The 18,927-nt window shown below is 36.5% G+C and overlaps 2 protein-coding genes across 2 annotated transcripts; one reads left to right on the top strand and one right to left on the bottom strand.

Moving 5' to 3' along the window:
* The first annotated feature begins 1,633 nt into the window (after positions 1-1,633).
* On the top strand, positions 1,634-2,350 carry LOC144568087 (uncharacterized). The gene has a single exon (XM_078318316.1). It carries the CDS (start codon positions 1,634-1,636, stop codon positions 2,348-2,350), a length of 717 nt encoding a protein of 238 aa, XP_078174442.1.
* Positions 2,351-9,702: 7,352 nt separating this feature from the next.
* LOC144568446 (uncharacterized) lies at positions 9,703-14,217 on the bottom strand. Its single transcript, XM_078318802.1, has 7 exons — positions 13,911-14,217; positions 12,499-12,615; positions 11,958-12,101; positions 11,679-11,775; positions 11,231-11,334; positions 10,972-11,023; positions 9,703-10,135 (listed from the first exon to the last, which is right to left on the bottom strand). The coding sequence occupies exons 1-7, from the start codon at positions 14,090-14,092 to the stop codon at positions 9,917-9,919; spliced, it is 915 nt and encodes a 304-aa protein (XP_078174928.1). The 5' UTR covers positions 14,093-14,217; the 3' UTR covers positions 9,703-9,916.
* Between the last annotated feature and the right edge of the window lie 4,710 nt (positions 14,218-18,927).

Below are 18,927 nucleotides of genomic sequence, written 5' to 3'. Positions count from 1 at the left end.
AATTCTAGGTACGCAAGCACCAGTTGAGGAATTTGATTCTACTGTTTTATATGGGGATGGACTGAATTTAAAGGCATTAGCAGACCCGTTTACAGATCAGGAGATTGAGCACACAGTTTTCCTTTTAGCCAATAATCGGGCATCGAGCCCGGATGGACTTCCTAGCGAATTTGCAAAGACTTACTGGGCTGAGATAAAGCATGAAATTCTCGGTTTAGTAAATGATTTCTATAATGAAAATATAGATCTCAATCCCTTGAACACAGCCAATATTGTGATGATTCCCAAAAAACAAGGTGCTACCGAACTCAAAGACTTTCGGCCGATAAGTATTATTAGCCTAATCCCTAAAATAATCTCTAAACTGCTTGCTACTAGGCTCTCATCTTTCCTGTCTCAACTCATATCTATAAACCAATCGGCCTTTATTAAAGGCCGTCAAATTTCTGAAAATTTCTTGGTGGTTAGAGAAATATTGCATCATGTTGCACAATCTCGTCAAGCGGCTGTTTTCTTCAAAATAGATTTTGCGAAGGCGTTCGACTCCATTAATTGGGAATTTCTAATCAATGTGATGCACTCCAGAGGGTTTCCTTCAAAATGGCTAAGGTGGATTAAAATGCTGCTTCAAACTTCTTCATCTAGAGTCATCATTAATGGAGAAGAATCGGATTATTTTCCACACAAGCGGGGCCTACGCCAAGGTGATCCACTTTCACCAATGCTATTTTTAATAGCAGTCGACGTGTTACAAAGAATGATTAACAGAGTTAATGACACTCTGGACATACCCATTTCCAAGAAATTAGAGAACTCAATACTTGCATTCCAATATGCCGATGATACGGCTATCATTGCTCATGCCGATTTACCAACCATGATAACTCTTAAATTGGTGTTGCGGCTGTTCTCTAAAGTCTCGGGATTACAAATAAATTTTGACAAAAGCTCATTCTATCCACTCAACTTGGACCGATCAGAAGTGTTGATGGTGGCTGCGGTTATGAGATGCACTCAAACTCAACTTCCTATCTCTTATTTAGGGATGCCATTGACAATCCGAAAACCATGTAAGAAAGATTTTATTCCTCTACTGGAGAAGATCGAATCATGAATAGAAGGATGGACCGGAAAATTTCTATCAAAAGGGGGTAGAGTGCAATTGATAAATTCGGTTCTCAGTAGCGTCCCTATATATCTTATGACCTGCATTGAACTTCCGAAGTGGGTTGTCAGACGAATAGAGTCACTGTGCAGGAATTTCCTTTGGGGTAAATCGCATTCTCAAAAGAGGGGCTTACCATTAATCAGTTGGGAGGTGGTGTGCTTGCCAAAATGTTATGGTGGCTTGGGCGTAGCTAACCTAGAATTCAGGAACAAATCTCTTCTTCTTAGATGGTGGTGGAAAGCGACATCTATAGAGGGAGGGTTGTGGTACACGGTAATTCAATTGCTAAGAAAGAATAAACCATCACAGCAATTTCCTAAAATTTGGTTAGTGGAAGGATCATTCTTTTGGAATCAATTGATTAAATTGTACTCACTGTTTCAATGGTCGACTACATGGAATATTGGAAATGGTGAAAAAATCTCTTACTGGTACGATGTTTGGGGAGAAGTGCCACTCAGGAGGATGAAGGATAGGCTGCCAAGGCCAATACGGCAACACATTTCACTCAAGGAAGCAATTCCAGGGGAGGGTGACATCATTTCTGCCTATACTGGTACGGTACCGGTACTACAGGACCATGAAGATGAGTTGATATGGCGCTGGACAACAAGTAAGAAATACTCCGCTGGTTCGATTTATAAATTACTGATTACAACAGGTAAAGTTCGTTGGGGCTTTAGAGAGGTATGGGCAGCATCTGCTCCTTCAAAAGTTAAGATATTTGCGGCTCTGCTATTGGAGAACAGAATTTTAACACGCGAAAGGCTACAGACGAGACACATAAACTGCGAAGACCACTGCGTGATGTGTGATATGGATACGCTAGAAACATCGCACCACCTTTTCTTCCAATGTGTCAATGCTAGAGAAGTTTGGGCATGTGTGGGAGATGTGATGCAGGAAGAGGCTTCGGTACAAGAAACATGGGAGGCCTCAATGGACCGGTACGGCAGCAAGCAGGGAAACCAGAGACAGATCTGGATTGTATTATTCATGGCTGTACTATGGTCCATTTGGAGGCAACGCAATGAAGTTATTTTTCGAGGCACGAAGCTACCAGTTCGACTAGTTGCAAATAGAGCAAAGGAAGAGGCGCAGCTTTGGCAGAGATTTTGCAAAAGGGGAAAGCAATTTGTAGTGAATTTGGGAATAGATCAAACCATGGCAAGGTTGGTTTAAAGGCTGTGTAATAACTTAGGATATGCGGTTGTAATCACATTTATATAATGCATCATTGGTAGTCACTGCCAATTTTTCAACAAAATAATATTGCCCCTAAACTAGTTTGAATTTCAAACCGGCTGGGATTTAGTCTCAAACCGTAAAGTGAGAATGATCCTCTGTTCCTCTACAATATATGAGAGGATTACGAATCTGTCACTTGGAGGCGGTTTAGAATGAGTCTGTATCCCCTAAAGTACTTCAATTTTTTAGTTTTGATACGGACTCTAGCATTCCTCTAAACAGAGATTACAGAGATCGTGATACACTTCTGGTTTTAGCATTTCTCTAAAACAAATTTCCAAAATTAACTTTATTAATATTATCAAATCACAGAGATTGTGAGCACAAACAGATTCACAATTCAAGTATTATTTCTATTTACCTTTCAACACCCAACTACTTGCGTTCAAATAACTACTTATTTTACAGCATCGAACTAAATTATACATGACCCATGTTTTTCCTGAGAAATAATATTCAGAAGCACTCAGATCATCTCCGATTTATCACAAGAACCCCTTAAACAAATAAAAATAATAATAACCAACAAAAATTAACAAATTAATACAATATCAAGTCTCTCGATTATCTCCTCTTCAGCACTCAAACTGATTTCAAATGGCAGCACGGTGGGCCACATCGTTTTGATCTCCCTCATCAAATCTTTGGCAATCTTGACATCGTCAAATCTAGGGAATTTTCGTATCACGAGTAGGTGGAAATGCAACGAAGGGAACTCGATTTGGGGGTGCCCGTTGCAAATGTGATTTCAAAAGAAGGAGAGGACGGAAAGGGTAGTGCGGGAAGGCGTTTCGGGCAGATTGCTGTTAATAGCGATGCAGGTGGACCCCAACCAAAGATTAAGGTCATTGTGAGTGAGACTGACAAGAAGGGTTCTAGCAACAACACTGGAGATAATTGGAGGGGAGGTGAACTGGAGATAATGCCCTGATATTCTGTCTCTGCCAATTCGTGAGTTTGTTAGAGCTGTTATTCCAAATCAGTTAAGTTGTTATGCCGCAGAATAAAACTAGGATTTTCTGTAACCGTTAGATTTACTTTTTTTTTCACATTTTTGATCGCCTTTATAAGGCCAACTCTCCTGTGGAGAGGGGTACGTTTTTTTGGTTGGAATTAGGCAAATTGCGTTTGGCATTCGACCTTGGGTTTGCTTATCAGACTTTTTCTTTTATCTGAAATTAATGGAAATTATTGTTTCTTTTTTATTCCATCTTCTCTATTCTATTTCTATTCTTTCTCTACTCTAACTCAGTGATCCAGGATTGCTGCAAGTGGTATCAGAGCCTCTCGGTCACAGCTGGGAGGCGATTTTACTGAGCAGTCATGCCGCCAAAATCGAAACCCAACGAGACGATTGATGATGTCTCTCAGGATCTGATTGTCATGAATGATCGTATCACTCAACTCGCTCGCGATTCTCATTTCTCTCAGCAGACTCGTGATGATCAGATTCAAGCTCAGTTCCATGAACAAGCCACTCAGATGTCTGACCTGAGAACCGCCTTTACTGAGTTATCGATGATGATCAGAGCTGCCGTTTTGGATCAGCGGGGGGATACCAGCCAAAATAGTGGTACTGGCCATCGTACGGATCGGGTATTCCATGATAAGGAGGGGGAGAGACCAGATCAGCATATTGAGTTGGAAGCTGGTAGGGGAAATCCGTATCCAGACCAACAGTTGCAGCAGCGGGGCTTTCAACCTCGTATTGAGCTGCCTGTTTTTGATGGCAGTAAAGCCAGTGAGTGGTTGGAGCGTAGTAATTTTTACTTCAATTATTATCAGACAGCAGAAGCCTACAAGGTTGGCATGGCGACCATGAATTTCGTGGGAGATGCAGAAGAGTGGTATACATGTTACCGGGTTGAACATCCCAATCCGACTTGGCCAGCACTGGTAAATGCTATTTTTGAGCGTTTCAAATTGAGGTGTCACCTTAATCCTGTTGTTCAGTTTAGGAGAGTACATCAGACCAATACTGTTGATGACTATATCCGAGAATTCCAACGAGCCAAGTCTAGACTATTGGTAGAAACAGGTATTACACAAGAGTATTTTTTTGTTTGGAGTTTCATAAGTGGGTTGAGGGAGGAAATCCAAAATTCCATGACTTTGTTCAAACCACAAACCTTAAGTGAAGCATTCAATATGGCTTTAGAATTAGAGGTAGTTGTGGGACCTGTTGACAAGAAGCCTCTATTTATGAGAAACCATGTGCAAACTAGTTATAGACCACCTTACAATCCAAATTATAAACCAGTGAGACAAGGGGAGGCACCTACCAAGAAGATAGTTGAAAATCCACTTCAACATCCACCCATTTACAAACATCATCATAAAAACTTGTCCAATCTGACCTTGGATCAGAAAAGAGCATTGGGGCTTTGTTTTAGGTGTAATGAGAAATGGGGTCAAGGGCATAAATGTAGCAAGGGGTTGCATGCTCTAGAAGGAGAAGATGAAGAGGAGTTGGATGAAGGAGTAGATGAGGGTGGGCAAATAGTACAGTACTCTAACAATGTGATTATAGAAGATGAGGAATTAGTTACCTTGAGTGTAGGCCATGGAGCAGGAAATTGCAAAACCCCAAAATACAAAGGGCTAATTGGTGGTCTTCACATTGTGTTGTTGGTTGATACGGATGCTACTCATTCATTCATACACCCTCTCATAGTCCAAGAACTGAAATTGCCTACCACACCTACAACAACCCTGTTAGTGCGAAGTGCAAGTGGGGAGCAGTTGGTCACTAATAACATTTGTAAGAATGTATGTTTTAGCATCCAGGGGCATCCATTTTGTGCTGATTTCAGAATTTTAGAAGTTCAAGGTTATGATTTGATTTTGGGTGTTGATTGGATAGCTAGTTTGGGGGATATCAGAATGAATCTCATGAAGGGAGTGTTTTTAGTAGAATATGAGGGCAAAGAGGTCAAGTTGTTGAATGAGAAGGAGTCTGAGTTAAAGGTATGTGAGGGTCATATTAATGTGGAGAAGGAGAATAAGAATGGCAACAAGTTTATTTGGCACATTTGTACAAAGTGGAAGAAGTCAGTGATGAAGTGCAAGTTGAAACCGAACCAAGATTGAAGGAGGTGTTAGAGGAGTTCCAAATGGTGTTTGAAGAACTAAACCAGCTACCACCAAAACGACCAGTCGACCACAAAATCCACCTACTACCTGATGCCAAACCAGTGAACTTGAGACCCTACCGAATGTCCCATCACCAAAAAACAGAAATTGAGAAGATAGTGCAGGAATTGTTACAAAAATCCTTCATACAACCTAGTGACAGCCCCTACTCTTCACCTGTGTTGTTAGTCAAGAAAAAGAATGAATCATGGCGGATGTGTGTGGATTATAGAAAATTGAATGAGGGTACTGTTAAAAACAAATTTCCAATTCCCATAATTGATGATTTGATTGATGAATTGAATGGGGCTCACTATTTCTCTAAACTAGATTTGAGGGCTGGGTACCACCAAATAAGAATGGATGAGAGGGATATTCATAAGACAGCTTTTCAAACTCATGAGGGCTTGTATGAATTTACTGTTATGCCCTTTGGCTTGACAAATGCGCCTGCTACTTTTCAGGCTTTGATGAATAGCATCTTTAAACCGTTTTTGAGAAAATTTGTGTTGGTATTTTTTGACGATATCTTGGTCTATAGCGGGGACCTAGATAGTCATGTAGTACACCTCAAAACAGTGATGCAAACTCTAAAAAACCAGCAACTGTTTGTGAAAAGGTCAAAATGTGAGTTTGGAGTCCACAAAATAGAATACCTTGGTCACATTATTTCAAGGGAGGGAGTTGCAACAGATCCTAAAAAAACTGAGTGTATGGTAGATTGGCCAATTCCAAAAAATATTAAAGGGTTAAGAGGGTTCCTTGGTCTCACTGGCTATTATAGGAAGTTTATACAAGGGTATGGTGTCATATCCAAACCTTTGACTAACCTTTTGAAGAAAGATTACTTTAGGTGGGACCCAACAGCTCAACAAGCTTTCGATCATTTAAAGAAGGCAATGGTGCAAGCTCCTGTGCTCAAGTTACCAGATTTCAAATTGCCTTTTGTTGTTGAAACGGATGCCAGCCATGAAGGGATAGGTGCTGTACTCATGCAATCCAAGAGACCAGTGGCATTTATGAGTAAAAAGCTTGGTGTGAAAAATCAGAACTTGTCCACCTACGAAAAAGAGTTACTAGCATTGTTCATTGCTGTCAACAAGTGGAGGCACTACCTTTTGGGCCAAGAATTTATTATCAAGACAGATCAAATCAGCCTCAAATACCTTTTGGAGCAAAGGGTGAACACACCAATGCAACACAAAGGCCTTAGTAAGTTGCTGGGGTTAAATTACAGAATTGAATACAAAAAAGGGTGGAAAATAAGGTTGCTGATGCCCTTTCAAGGAAAGAAGTTGGAGATGTGGTGGATGGTACAGTAGCAGAGTTGAGTATAGTTAGTTTGTTAGTGCCTAAATGGGTGGAGGACTTGAAAGAAAGTTATATTGGGGATGACTGGATCCAATCACTCAAATCCAAAATGAGTAGCAGTGAGGATGCAACTGTTACTAAACACTTCTCTGAGTTTCAAGGAATATTGCGATACAAGGGAAGAATTTGTGTGGGATCAAAAAATGAGTGGAGACAGAAGATTTTGCAAGAATTGCATGGTTCCAAGCTGGGAGGGCACTCTGGTATTACAGCCACTTACCAGAGGGCAAAAAGGTCATTTTTTTGGCCTATGATGAAAGAGTTTGTACATGAGTTTGTGCAGAATTGCAATAATTGTCAATTGAACAAAGAGGAGCATGTGGCAAGTCCTGGTCTCATACAACCCTTACCCATACCAGCTGAAGCTTGGTGTAGCATTGGTATGGATTTTATTACGGGCTTACCAAAATCAAGTGGGTTTGAGGTGATAATGGTAGTAGTCGACCGGCTGACTAAGTATGCTCACTTCATTCCTTTGAACCATCCTTACTCCGCTGCGAATGTCGCTCAAGCTTTCCTAGATCATGTTTATCGATTACATGGTTTGCCTACTGACATTGTGTCAGACCGTGACCCAGTGTTTACGAGTAAGTTTTGGAGTGAATTGATGGAGAAGATAGGGGTGAAATTGAACATGGGCACTGCTTATCATCCCCAAACTGATGGCCAAACTGAGAAAGTGAATCAGTGCCTCGAACAATACCTTCGAGGGATGGTTTTTGATAAACAAACTAAGTGGAAATAGTACCTCACCTTGGCAGAATGGTGGTACAACTCCAATTGGCATAGTGCGATTAAATCCACTCCTTTTGAGGCTTTGTATGGCTACCCTCCTCCTCAACTAGCTTTGGGCAGCATTCCTCGTAGCCTAGTAGAGGCAGTGAACAACCTCTTGCGTGACAGACAATCAGCACTATCTCAATTGAAAGAGAATCTGAAGAGAGCCCAAGATCGTATGCGCAAGACGGAGGATAAACATAGAACCGAGCAGAAGTTTAACAAAGGTGATTGGGTTTATTTAAAGTTACAACCTTACCGTCAGATTTCAGTGGGTGGCTGGAGAAATCAGAAATTAAGTTCCAAATTTTATGGCCCGTTTGAAATTTTGAAGAAAATAGGTGAGGTAGCATACAGGTTGAATTTGCCCCCAAACTCGCAAATCCATCCTGTCTTTCATGTCTCCCAGTTGAAGGGCAAATTGGGTACTGATCAGGTGTCGGTTCCAACATTACCAGTTAATGGTCCGGGTTTGATGGGGAAGTTGGAGCCTCATCTAGTACTAGCTAGACGCTTGGTGAAGAAGCATAATGCAGCACAGGTTCAATTACTGATTCAGTGGCGCGATCAATCACCTGATGATGCCACATGGGAAGACTATGAGGAAATAGCTCACAGGTTCCCTGATTTCATTCATGAGGACATGAATGTGCTTAAGGGGGAGGGAATGCAACGAAGGGAACTCGATTTGGGGGTGCCCGTTGCAAATGTGATTTCAAAAGAAGGAGAGGACGGAAAGGGCAATGCAGGAAGGCGTTTCGGGCAGATTGCTGTTAATAGCGATGTAGGTGGACCCCAACCAAAGATTAAGGTCATTGTGAGTGAGACTGACAAGAAGGGTTCTAGCAACAACACTGGAGATAATTGGAGGGGAGGTGAACTGGAGATAATGCCCTGATATTCTGTCTCTGCCAATTCGTGAGTTTGTTAGAGCTGTTATTCCAAATCAGCTAAGTTGTTATGCCGCAGAATAAAACTGGGATTTTCTGTAATCGTTAGATTTACTTTTTTTTTTCACATTTTTGATCGCCTTTATAAGGCCAACTCTCCTGTGAAGAGGGGTATGTTTTTTTGGTTGGAATTAGGCAAATTGCGTTTGGCATTCGACCTTGGGTTTGCTTGTCAGACTTTTCCTTTTATCTGAAATTAATGGAAATTATTGTTTTTTTTTTATTCCATCTTCTCTATTCTATTTCTATTCTTTCTCTACTCTAACTCAGTGATCCAGGATTGCTGCAGGAAACATCATTGGTTTCGTTGATGTGACTATATATTCTGAGTAACAATAATGGGATGAAGGAGGAGTAGGTGGAGACATCATTGATTTCGTTGATGTGATTTTAGATTCTGAGTAACAATAATGGGATGAAGGAGAAGAAGGGAGAATTCATTTTTAGAAGGGGTAAAATAGACATTTAAACTTCAAAACAAAATTAAATCATAAATTAAATCTAAAATTTCAGATTTAATCAACATATGAGGAAACAAGAAAGGATTTGAGCTTAAAATGGAGAAATAAGAAATTTCAATGTTATGATAGGAAAATTGATCATTTTGAAAGTTTGGACGAGTACACTCGAAGTTTTCCCTTTCAAAGAAATTCAAATAATTAGGTACCACTAAAAATCAACCGTTTTAAAAAACTATAAAAATATAGTAAAAGCCTCCAAAAAATGATTTTTTTTAACTCCAAACACATTTAAATAAATATGGATATTATGTTAAGCTAGGGATCGGCTATTTGGACCTTGACAACAACACAGAAGAATGTAAAGCAACAAATGACCCGTGCTTTTAGCATCATTATAAGAAGAACACCAGATATCGGAGTATTTAGTTCCACATAAACGCCTAAACAATTTCTCTTTTGCATTTTAAAGGGAATTAATACAACCAAATTTTCATAACCTTCAGTGAACTCAGTTGTTTAAAAAATGCTCCATTTCCAGCAATGATGAATCATACAAGGAAAGACTACTATGAAAAAGGAAACAAAAATCAAGAAGAGCACAAAGCTCAGAAATAGTACAATCTTTAACTATTTGATACCATGCTTCTCCCTCATAATAAAAATCCATACTAATGCTACCTTAAACCAATTCGAAGAAAAATCAAAATTCAGAGATGATTTTTTCTGGGGGAGGGGTGGCGGCGACTCCATACTAATATATAATATACAAATTAGATTAGACAACAGAAGAATTTTTCACAATAGTGATTTTATTTGGCAATAAATGCAACAGTGGCGACACGGGACCCCTGAACCCCACTGGAGACAACATTAGGGTAGCTTTGGACATGGTCTAGATACTGAAAGACGGTGGTGGCGCCGTCTCTGGACTCTCCATTTGAAACAACACTGGAGCTGTTTTTTCTGTGGTTGAAATTATCCATTTCTTGCACCAGCTCATCCTTGGTGCTACTGCATGAAGTTATAATCTACATGACAAATAAAAATAAAAAAAATCCGAGTTAATTACATAAAAATATGACTTGTACTGCATTGCGCATATTGGTCCGTACTATTGATCAATATTTTTGTTTTCGAAGTTCAAATAGTCGATCTGAACCCAGAGGTGGATCCAAGATTTAAAGAGCTAATTTGGTTCAAACCCATTAGCTAATCGGTACTAGATAAAAAACAATGATCTAATATGTAATTTGAAATGATCTCACTTCTAATTCTAATTACCAATCCAAATTCAAGGAATTTATTCCAATTTTAACCCTAAATTTAACTCAGATTACAAATTAGAATTCCAGAGGGCGGCCCCTATGGAATTTTATGGAGATCTATAGGTCCGGATCAACATCCACCCCCCCAACACACAGATATGGAATTTTATGGAGATCTATAGGTCCGGATCAACATCCACCCCCCGAACACACAGACACACAATTGGGTCCGCCCATGTCTGAACCGTTCAACATAATTTTCATATGAAAATGTACTTGCAGACTTAATTTTACATTTATAGAATTCTTTAACTATTTTTTTAGATAGGTAGAAAATCAGTTGATCTAAAGATTGAACTACTGATTCTACCTATCTAAAAAATAGTAAAACAATTTCTAAAAAATGTAAAATTTGTTCTGCAAGTACCTATTCATATGAAGAACATGTTGAATGGTTCAGATCGTCGACAACTTGGACTTTGAAAATGGAGATAGTGATCCATAGTACGGGCCAATCTGCGCTATGCAAAGTACCATAGCCTCACTCTAAACATATATATAAAGGAACAAATTATGGGCTTATTATTTGCATTTCTTACCAGTATCCCGCCAGGAGCAACCAGATGTGACACAGATTCCCAATACATCATCCTGAAATAAAATATAGTTCGTTTACATGAAAGAATTGCAGTACCTGATTCTGGTACAGGGTCAGGTCCACCTAGCACTAAACACAACAGACTGTTGCCAACCTGTTTTATACTATTAGTCCTTTATAACATTAGTGTCAGTACTGAAATCGACAAGGTTACTGGCATACAGGTCGCCACTGGTACGGTTACCACTAATAAGATGTACCTTTTGACAGGGCCATCAGGATGTAGAGCAATGGCATCAAGGGTTCCCTTGTCCAGTACAAGCTGGAATTTCTTCTCCAGTTTTGTCTCCAGTACATCATCTACCTGCAATTGCCCATACATGAAAAAACAGTTGAGTTACCATGAAACGCTGTTTCAACTCTAGCATAAATTCTTCCAATTTTTTATTCATAGCAAAAAAATGAGAGAATTAAACAAATACCATCAATTTCGAACAATTTTGTTTTATACCACAACCGCTGAATAAAACAATTTGACCGCAGTTGTGGTATTAAACAAAATTGTCCGGAATCGATAGTATGGGTGAAATTTTGATATTTTTTTATGCTACCGATAAAATAACCGTGTGAATTCTGGTTGTGTTGTGTACTATGAAATACAGCTTTGGTGAAACAAAATTTAAATGAACTCAGAATAGAATAATGTACCAAAAAATTAATATGAGAATAGCCCTCCCGGTTAGCAAGGTTCCTTGCCACCTCAATTGCTGCTTCACTAAAATCTATCCCAGTCAAGTCATTAAACCTATTTTAGAAATATAAAAACAGTGCATATATTAACATATCAAGCAAAAGAAGGTGAATCACTAATAACTAACAACAAAGGGTTAAAAATGTCAGTATTATGCCAAAAGGCACAAAATTTTACTATTTTGCTAGCTTGATACTAAACCAGTACCATAAATTGTTACAGATTTCTCAACATACCCTTGCTTCGAGAGTTCCTGCAAGAGGCGGCCATTTCCTGTACCAACATCTAGAACATTGATTGTACCGATATCTTTGTTGGACCCACCAATGCACAGGTCCTTTGTCCACCGTACCAGTACATCCAACACTTCATTACCAAAACTGAAAAGCACAATAAAAACAATGTATTGATTTGTGTACTGATATCTATTTGTCTGCTTATATATAGGACCTATGTCTAAAGCAAGTCTGGTACATTTATCAATATACCATTGTATTGATTTGTGACTCGTCTTTTCTTTGTTTCCTTAATTATTATTTTATGTTATTGTTATTTATAACTCCGCCCGTGTAGTTTCTACACAGCCTAAACACAGCCTATCCCAAGCCAGGAAAATAGAGGAGGGTTGTGATACGCATGGCGAGCCAACGTAAAATACAGCCTTTTTATGGATATGAAACCCTCACCGGTTGGGTTTCATTTCTAGCCTACCCCAACTTGTTTGGGACTAAAGGCTTGGTTGTTGTTGTTGTTGTTGTTATTTAAAAAATTGCTAACCAAAGTTCGCCAGCGTGGCCATGCTCTTGAAAGTTAGCAAGATCCTCGGCATAAGTTGCATCACAAAAGTTTTGCAATGTCTCGACATCAGTACTGTCTGGTGCATCCTTGTCAGAACTGTTTAAAAAACACACATAAAAAAGAGTCAAATTTATTTCTGAGAGGACATATATTATGTATAATTATCAGAAGCAAGGAAAAATAAAGAAATGCATGTGATTTTTCAATACATGCAGTCTGTATTATTGGAAACAATAACTTGTAATATATTATCATAACTTCATGCTTTCACTATAAATTATAATCTTTCGACTAATTTAAAGAATGTTTCCTTATATAAAATCATGCACATGTAATTAACTCGTAAATTCTGAGATGCATGACCAAATCGCATTCATATATTGTGGGAGCAAGCTATAAAAATTAGACACCCTGGGCAGATCGAGTAACTGGGACCCACAGTAACTGACATGACCAAATATTATATGCGTTGCTAGGAAAAAAAAACATGACAACTAATTTGAAGAATAATTCCTTATATAAGTTCATGCGTACATGACCAAATCGCATTCATATATTGTGGGAGCAAGCTATAAAAATTAGACACCCTGGGCAGATCGAGTAACTGGGACCCACAGTAACTGACATGACCAAATATTATATGCGTTGCTAGGAAAAAAAACATGACAACTAATTTGAAGAATAATTCCTTATATAAGTTCATGCACGTGTTGTAAACTCCTAAGTTCTTATTTGCATGACCAAATTCGCATTCATATATTGCGGGAGCAAGCTATAAAAGTTAGATACTCTGGGCAGATAGAGTAACTGAGACCCACAGAAACTAACATGACCAAGTATTATATGTGCTGCTAGAAATAAAACATCATGACATAAAGACATTCACCGATGTTGCAAGAGCAAATAACTGGAGAGGATTTGGACCATATTCAAACACTTTCTGGATTTTAGATAATTATCTTTAAACAAGGCCCTTCCAATTTTACAGCTCATTTCTGACGAGCAAAAGTCAAAATTATATAAATTCAATTTCAATTACCACTCAAAGCATGAGCTTTCACACTTCTAAAACAAATTGACGTGTTCATGCTCTTTGCATAACAATTTACAAAAGATACATTTCAATTTGAATACAATTCCCTTCAAATTTAAATTTAAATTAATTCAGTTAAGATTACAATCACAGCATGGATCTGTCTCATTTCCCTAAAACTAATTTTGGTACAAATCATGCATTGGATTAGTTGATTTATATTTATAATACAAACAAAAAACAACGGCCTATTATTTGAGAATAAGCTATCAGGGCAGATTGTTCAGATTCAATACAAGCATTTCAATTTTAACCCAAACTCCCTACAAATCGAACCAAAACGAATTCAAACTTGCACCTATAATCCGAAGCAGCGCGAAAGTCGATGGTGGAGCTCCCGAAATCGCTCTTGACAGACCAGGAATCGGCAGCCACAGAAGATCGCTCCTCGTCGGACTGTACGGCGGCTCCGGCGCCGGCGGCCACAGGGAACTGCTGCCAGTGGTCTTCTTGCGGTGGAGGCCACCTTAAACCAGCCATTAATTTTTAATTATTTAAAACAAAAAAGAAAGAGAGAAATAGAGAGATAGCGAGAGAGATCCGAGGTTAGATTCAGAGAGGACAAATCGTGGATCTGTTTATTTGTTGTCGGAGAATTTTGGAGAGAGGAAAAGAGGAATTCATATCACAAAGTAACTCAAATTTTTTGTTTAATATGCGGACTGTCCGATCTGCTTTAGCACGAATTTATAAGAAGCCGTAAATTACAGATTGGGCAGGATTCTGATTGTACGGTGACGATGAAAACTCAAAATTTACGTTACTTTAGGGAATCTGAATTCGTGAAGAAGAGGGCCCAATGAATTGCAAATATTGTTTTCTTGATCTCAGTAGCAGTGGAATGTGTTCATATGTGTAGCGAGTTTGAGCCAAGAAGACTATTACTAAACATAGTGACAAATGAATTATTCGGTTTCGGTTTGGCGAGGTAAAAAATTTGTGATTCAGGAATAATTCGGGTATAATTCGAAAATGATTCGGAATTATCCGGACCAGAGATTTCATCCTACAAGAGAGCAAAAAAATAATGTTATGGTAAAAATTCGCGAATTATTCGGGTTTAATTGGGTCAAAATCCAATCAACCGAATAATTCGACGTTCGGTTAGGCATAAAAAAAATGAATTATTCAAATTTAATTCACGAATCTTGTGACTGTGTTTAGGGTTTAATCAAGGGTTACTTATCATCTAGGCATAATATTGTCCCCTCAAAACTTTACTATGACATATTTTTTTCATATGAAATTATAATATTATGTTGTGGAAGTTCTAAATGTATTTATTTATTATGTATTCATTTTTTTAATATTGATAACTTCAAATTTAAAATTTAAATATTCAAATAAATTGTTAGATTTAATTTATATTATTTTTTATGCACAGTAAAATATTACAATATTTTGATTTTACTTTGATCGACATCAAGAGCTTGTAAAAACACATTGAAATGGACAAATTATGGACGTTGATTTTTCAAATTATTGATTTATATGAAAACAAAACTAAAAAGTGATAAAAAATTTACATGCATATGCATGTAGAGAAAATAATATAAATTACATATAACGGTTTTATTTTGACATATATTTTAAATGTTTTATTATATATAATTAAAAAGTGAATGCATTATGGAGACACAAAAAATGGAAAGACATTTGAACCCTCTCTATCATATTTATCCTCAAAATTGTAAACATTATTATATTTGTCTTGTACAGTTTTAAAATATATAAAATATATCTAAAAGTAATAAATCAATAATATTTTAGACTCTTAAAACTCAAAATACGATATTATTAATAAATTATAAACCATTAGACTGTTTTACTTTCTCCACTTAATTAACATCATTGAGAGCTAAAATTTCTAAGTGCTCCACTCTTTATTTATTTTTTTTTCTCTTATTCCTCTTCATTTATTCTGCACAACATCGATTATGTAAATGTGGTTGTCAGTGATTTCTCAAGATCTAAATAAGAGAACATTGATTGAATCACGCACTATCAAGTAAATTTTAAAGTTTAGCTTTTGCGTTAATTTTTTGATCGAATCACGTACTTTAGAAGAATAATGTTATTATTATAGATTTAATAAAATACGTCATTTATAGTTTGGAAGATTATATCTCAATTTGAACTTTAATATTTGTTCATAAGACTGCTAAGAACAAGTCTAGAAATTCAACGTGTCACATTTTTTTTTACGGTTTGATAGTGATGCAATGACTTGCTATAAATTCTACCGTTATACTTCTGCTGCAGGGGTGTTTCCGTTTCTTTTAGGCCCTGTTCGGTTGCACCAGTGGGAATAGGAATGGGTACGGGAATGAAAAATTTTAAACTGAAAATTACTGTTCACGTGGGAAAAAAAAATTCAGTCTGAATGAATTTTCATTTTCCCACGTGAACAGTGATTTTCACGGTGCAGCCGAACAGGCCCTTAATGTCAATGACATGCCAAAGCTGTGACATGTGACTATTTCGTACATTAATAAAATTATTTACTAATCTGGAAACAAAATACATTTTTAGTCAGATATTTATTAAAAAATGAAAGTCCACTCCATCTGCAATGAGAAAATTAATGGGTCAATGAGAAATGTTCAATACTTCTTTTTTTTTTTTCAATTTGTAGGTTAAATAACATTTTGTTACAAACTGCCTGTCTGACTGCGAATTATTCTCATTTCGGAAAAAGGTTGTATTTTTTTAAATGTTTTTTTCTCCATAAGTACCATGTATATATACCGATAAATATTGTACTTTTTTTTTTTTTTTGAGACAGATGTCGAATATTAAGATTAATGGGTAATCCTTTATCGGAAAAAATAAATTAAAATATTCAACTTCCAGAAAAAATAATTGTCAAAATTTGAAAACGAAAAAAAAAAGTACTTCCAAATTAATGGTAAACATTTTTACATGTTGTGAATAAACAGGAGCTATTAATTAATGGTAAGCATATTTAAAATTTCTAAATATTGTTACCTAATAAAATGCATCTAGTAGGCCCAGTTTTATAAAATGGGCCAAGCCCAATCCATAAATGAATTTGTCATATAATGTTGGAATATTTAGACAATAAAATTACTAACACACGAACTTCAAAAATCATTACAGTTTCTTTTTCTTGGAGAAAACCTAATTAAATCAACAAGCACAACGAGAAAACAAGAAATAAAAAAAGACAATAAACTTTGAGGGTAACAACTAACGTATACCAAAATGGGTACTATTTTATTGGTAAAAATTAAATTAAAGAATTCAACTTTGAGGCACGAAATTGTAAGAAAATTGAAAAAGAAAAAGAAAAATTACTTTCAAAATCCGGCCTAATATTTATTAGGCGTTGTCTTTGCTATTTCTTTGATTTCAGAATTCTCATTTGCAATTTAAAATTGAATAGAAGACCAGACTCAAAAACCGACCTTGCAACGGAATAATATAATTACTTAATTACGGAGTTTTTAAGTTCATATGGTGATGATTTGATATTTTTCTAATATTTATTATAAGTTACAGTTCATTGAAAATAAAAATGACAAATCCACAAGGCTAGGTTGATAGTGCAGTTTGGGTTCGATTTTCATCGGGTTGAATCCGATGAGTATGGAGCCATCCAATACAATTTAAGATTTGTCTGCATGAATTTTAAAAAGGGACCAGATACGGATTTTAAAGCGCATCAAACAATTCTAATACCTATCGAATCCATATTTACTTTTAACAGACATCGGATACAAATCAGATAGTGTAAAACTATATCTGTATCCGTTTTTATTTTTTAGATACCGATTAGATATTAGATAAATATGGATACATATATAATATTAAATGGATACTAATACGAATATTTGTTTTTCTTATAATAATAAATAACATAATTTTTTCATAATATATATATATATATATATATATATAGAGAGAGAGAGAGAGAGAGATGGGCTATGGTGCATTGCAATGCACCAACCCTCTTATGCATTGCACTATAATCACGGATTTAAAGTTCAAACGACCGATCCGAACCGTTAGATGTTTAATCCATATTGAAATGTGCTTGGAGACCAAATTTTACATTTTTTGGAATTTTTTTACTATTTATTAAGTATTTTTGAAAATTGCTGTTTTGCTGTGAACAGTAAAAAACAGTAAAATTTTCTGGACCATCAGATCAGCGACTTTCAAAATTGCTTAATAAATAGTAAAAAAATTCCAAAAAATGTAAAATTTGGTCCCCAAGCACATATTAATGTGAAGAACAAGATGAACGGTTCAGATTGGTCATTTGGACTTTAAATCCATGATTAATAGTGCAATGCATAAGAGGGTTGGTGCATTGCAATGCACCATAGCCCATCTCTCTCTCTCTCTCTCTATATATATATATAGAGTTAGGCTGGGGTGCTATGGATAGCATAGTGACCTCTATGCTACGGCTCAATATTCAAGTTTTCAAAATCCAAACGGTCGATCCGATCCGTTCATCTTATTCTCCATATTAATATCTGCTTGGAGACCAAATTTTATAATTTTCTGAATTTTTTTTACTATTTATTAAGCCACTTTGAAAATTGCTAATCCAACGGTTTTACTGTTTTGTGCAGCCACTGTTGGATCAACAATTTTGTAAAATACTTAATAAATAGTAAAAAAATTCAGAAAAATGTAAAATTTGGTCTCCAAGCAGATATTAATATGGAGAATAAGATGAACGGTTCGGATCGACCGTTTGAATTTTGAAAACTCGAATATTGAGCCGTAGCATAGAGGCCACTATGCTATCCATAGCACACCAGCCTAACTCTCTCTCTATATATATATATAGGAGGGATCAAGTTACAACAATTTTTGAGTTACAATAAGTTACAACAACTATTTTCTACATTTTCAAAGTCCAAATCGTCAATCTAAACCGTTAGATGTGATATCTATAATAAAATGTGCTTGGAGATCAAATTTTACATTTTTTGGAATTTTTTTACTATTTATTAAGATGGGTACAAAAACTAGTCAAATTCAGACCATTGAATTTTGTACTCATCTTAATAAATAGTAAAATAAATTTCAAAAAATGTAAAATTTGGTCTGGAAGCACATTTTATTGTGAAGATCACATCTAATGGTTTGGATCGACGATTTGGACTTTGAAAATGTAGAAAATGGTTGTTGTAACTTGATTTGGATCATAAAAAACAGCGATATTCAATAAATCTAAAACAATAGTAAAAAAATTTCAAAAAATATAAAATTTGGTCTCCAAACAAATATTAATATGGAGAACAAAATGAACGGTTCGGATCGACCGTTAGGATTTT

The sequence above is a fragment of the Carex rostrata genome, chromosome 17, assembly GCF_964058835.1.
Source record: "Carex rostrata chromosome 17, lpCarRost1.2, whole genome shotgun sequence".
NCBI lineage: Eukaryota > Viridiplantae > Streptophyta > Magnoliopsida > Poales > Cyperaceae > Carex > Carex rostrata.
Note: the sequence above shows the minus strand (reverse complement) of the source record. Positions and strands in the feature narration are given on the sequence as shown.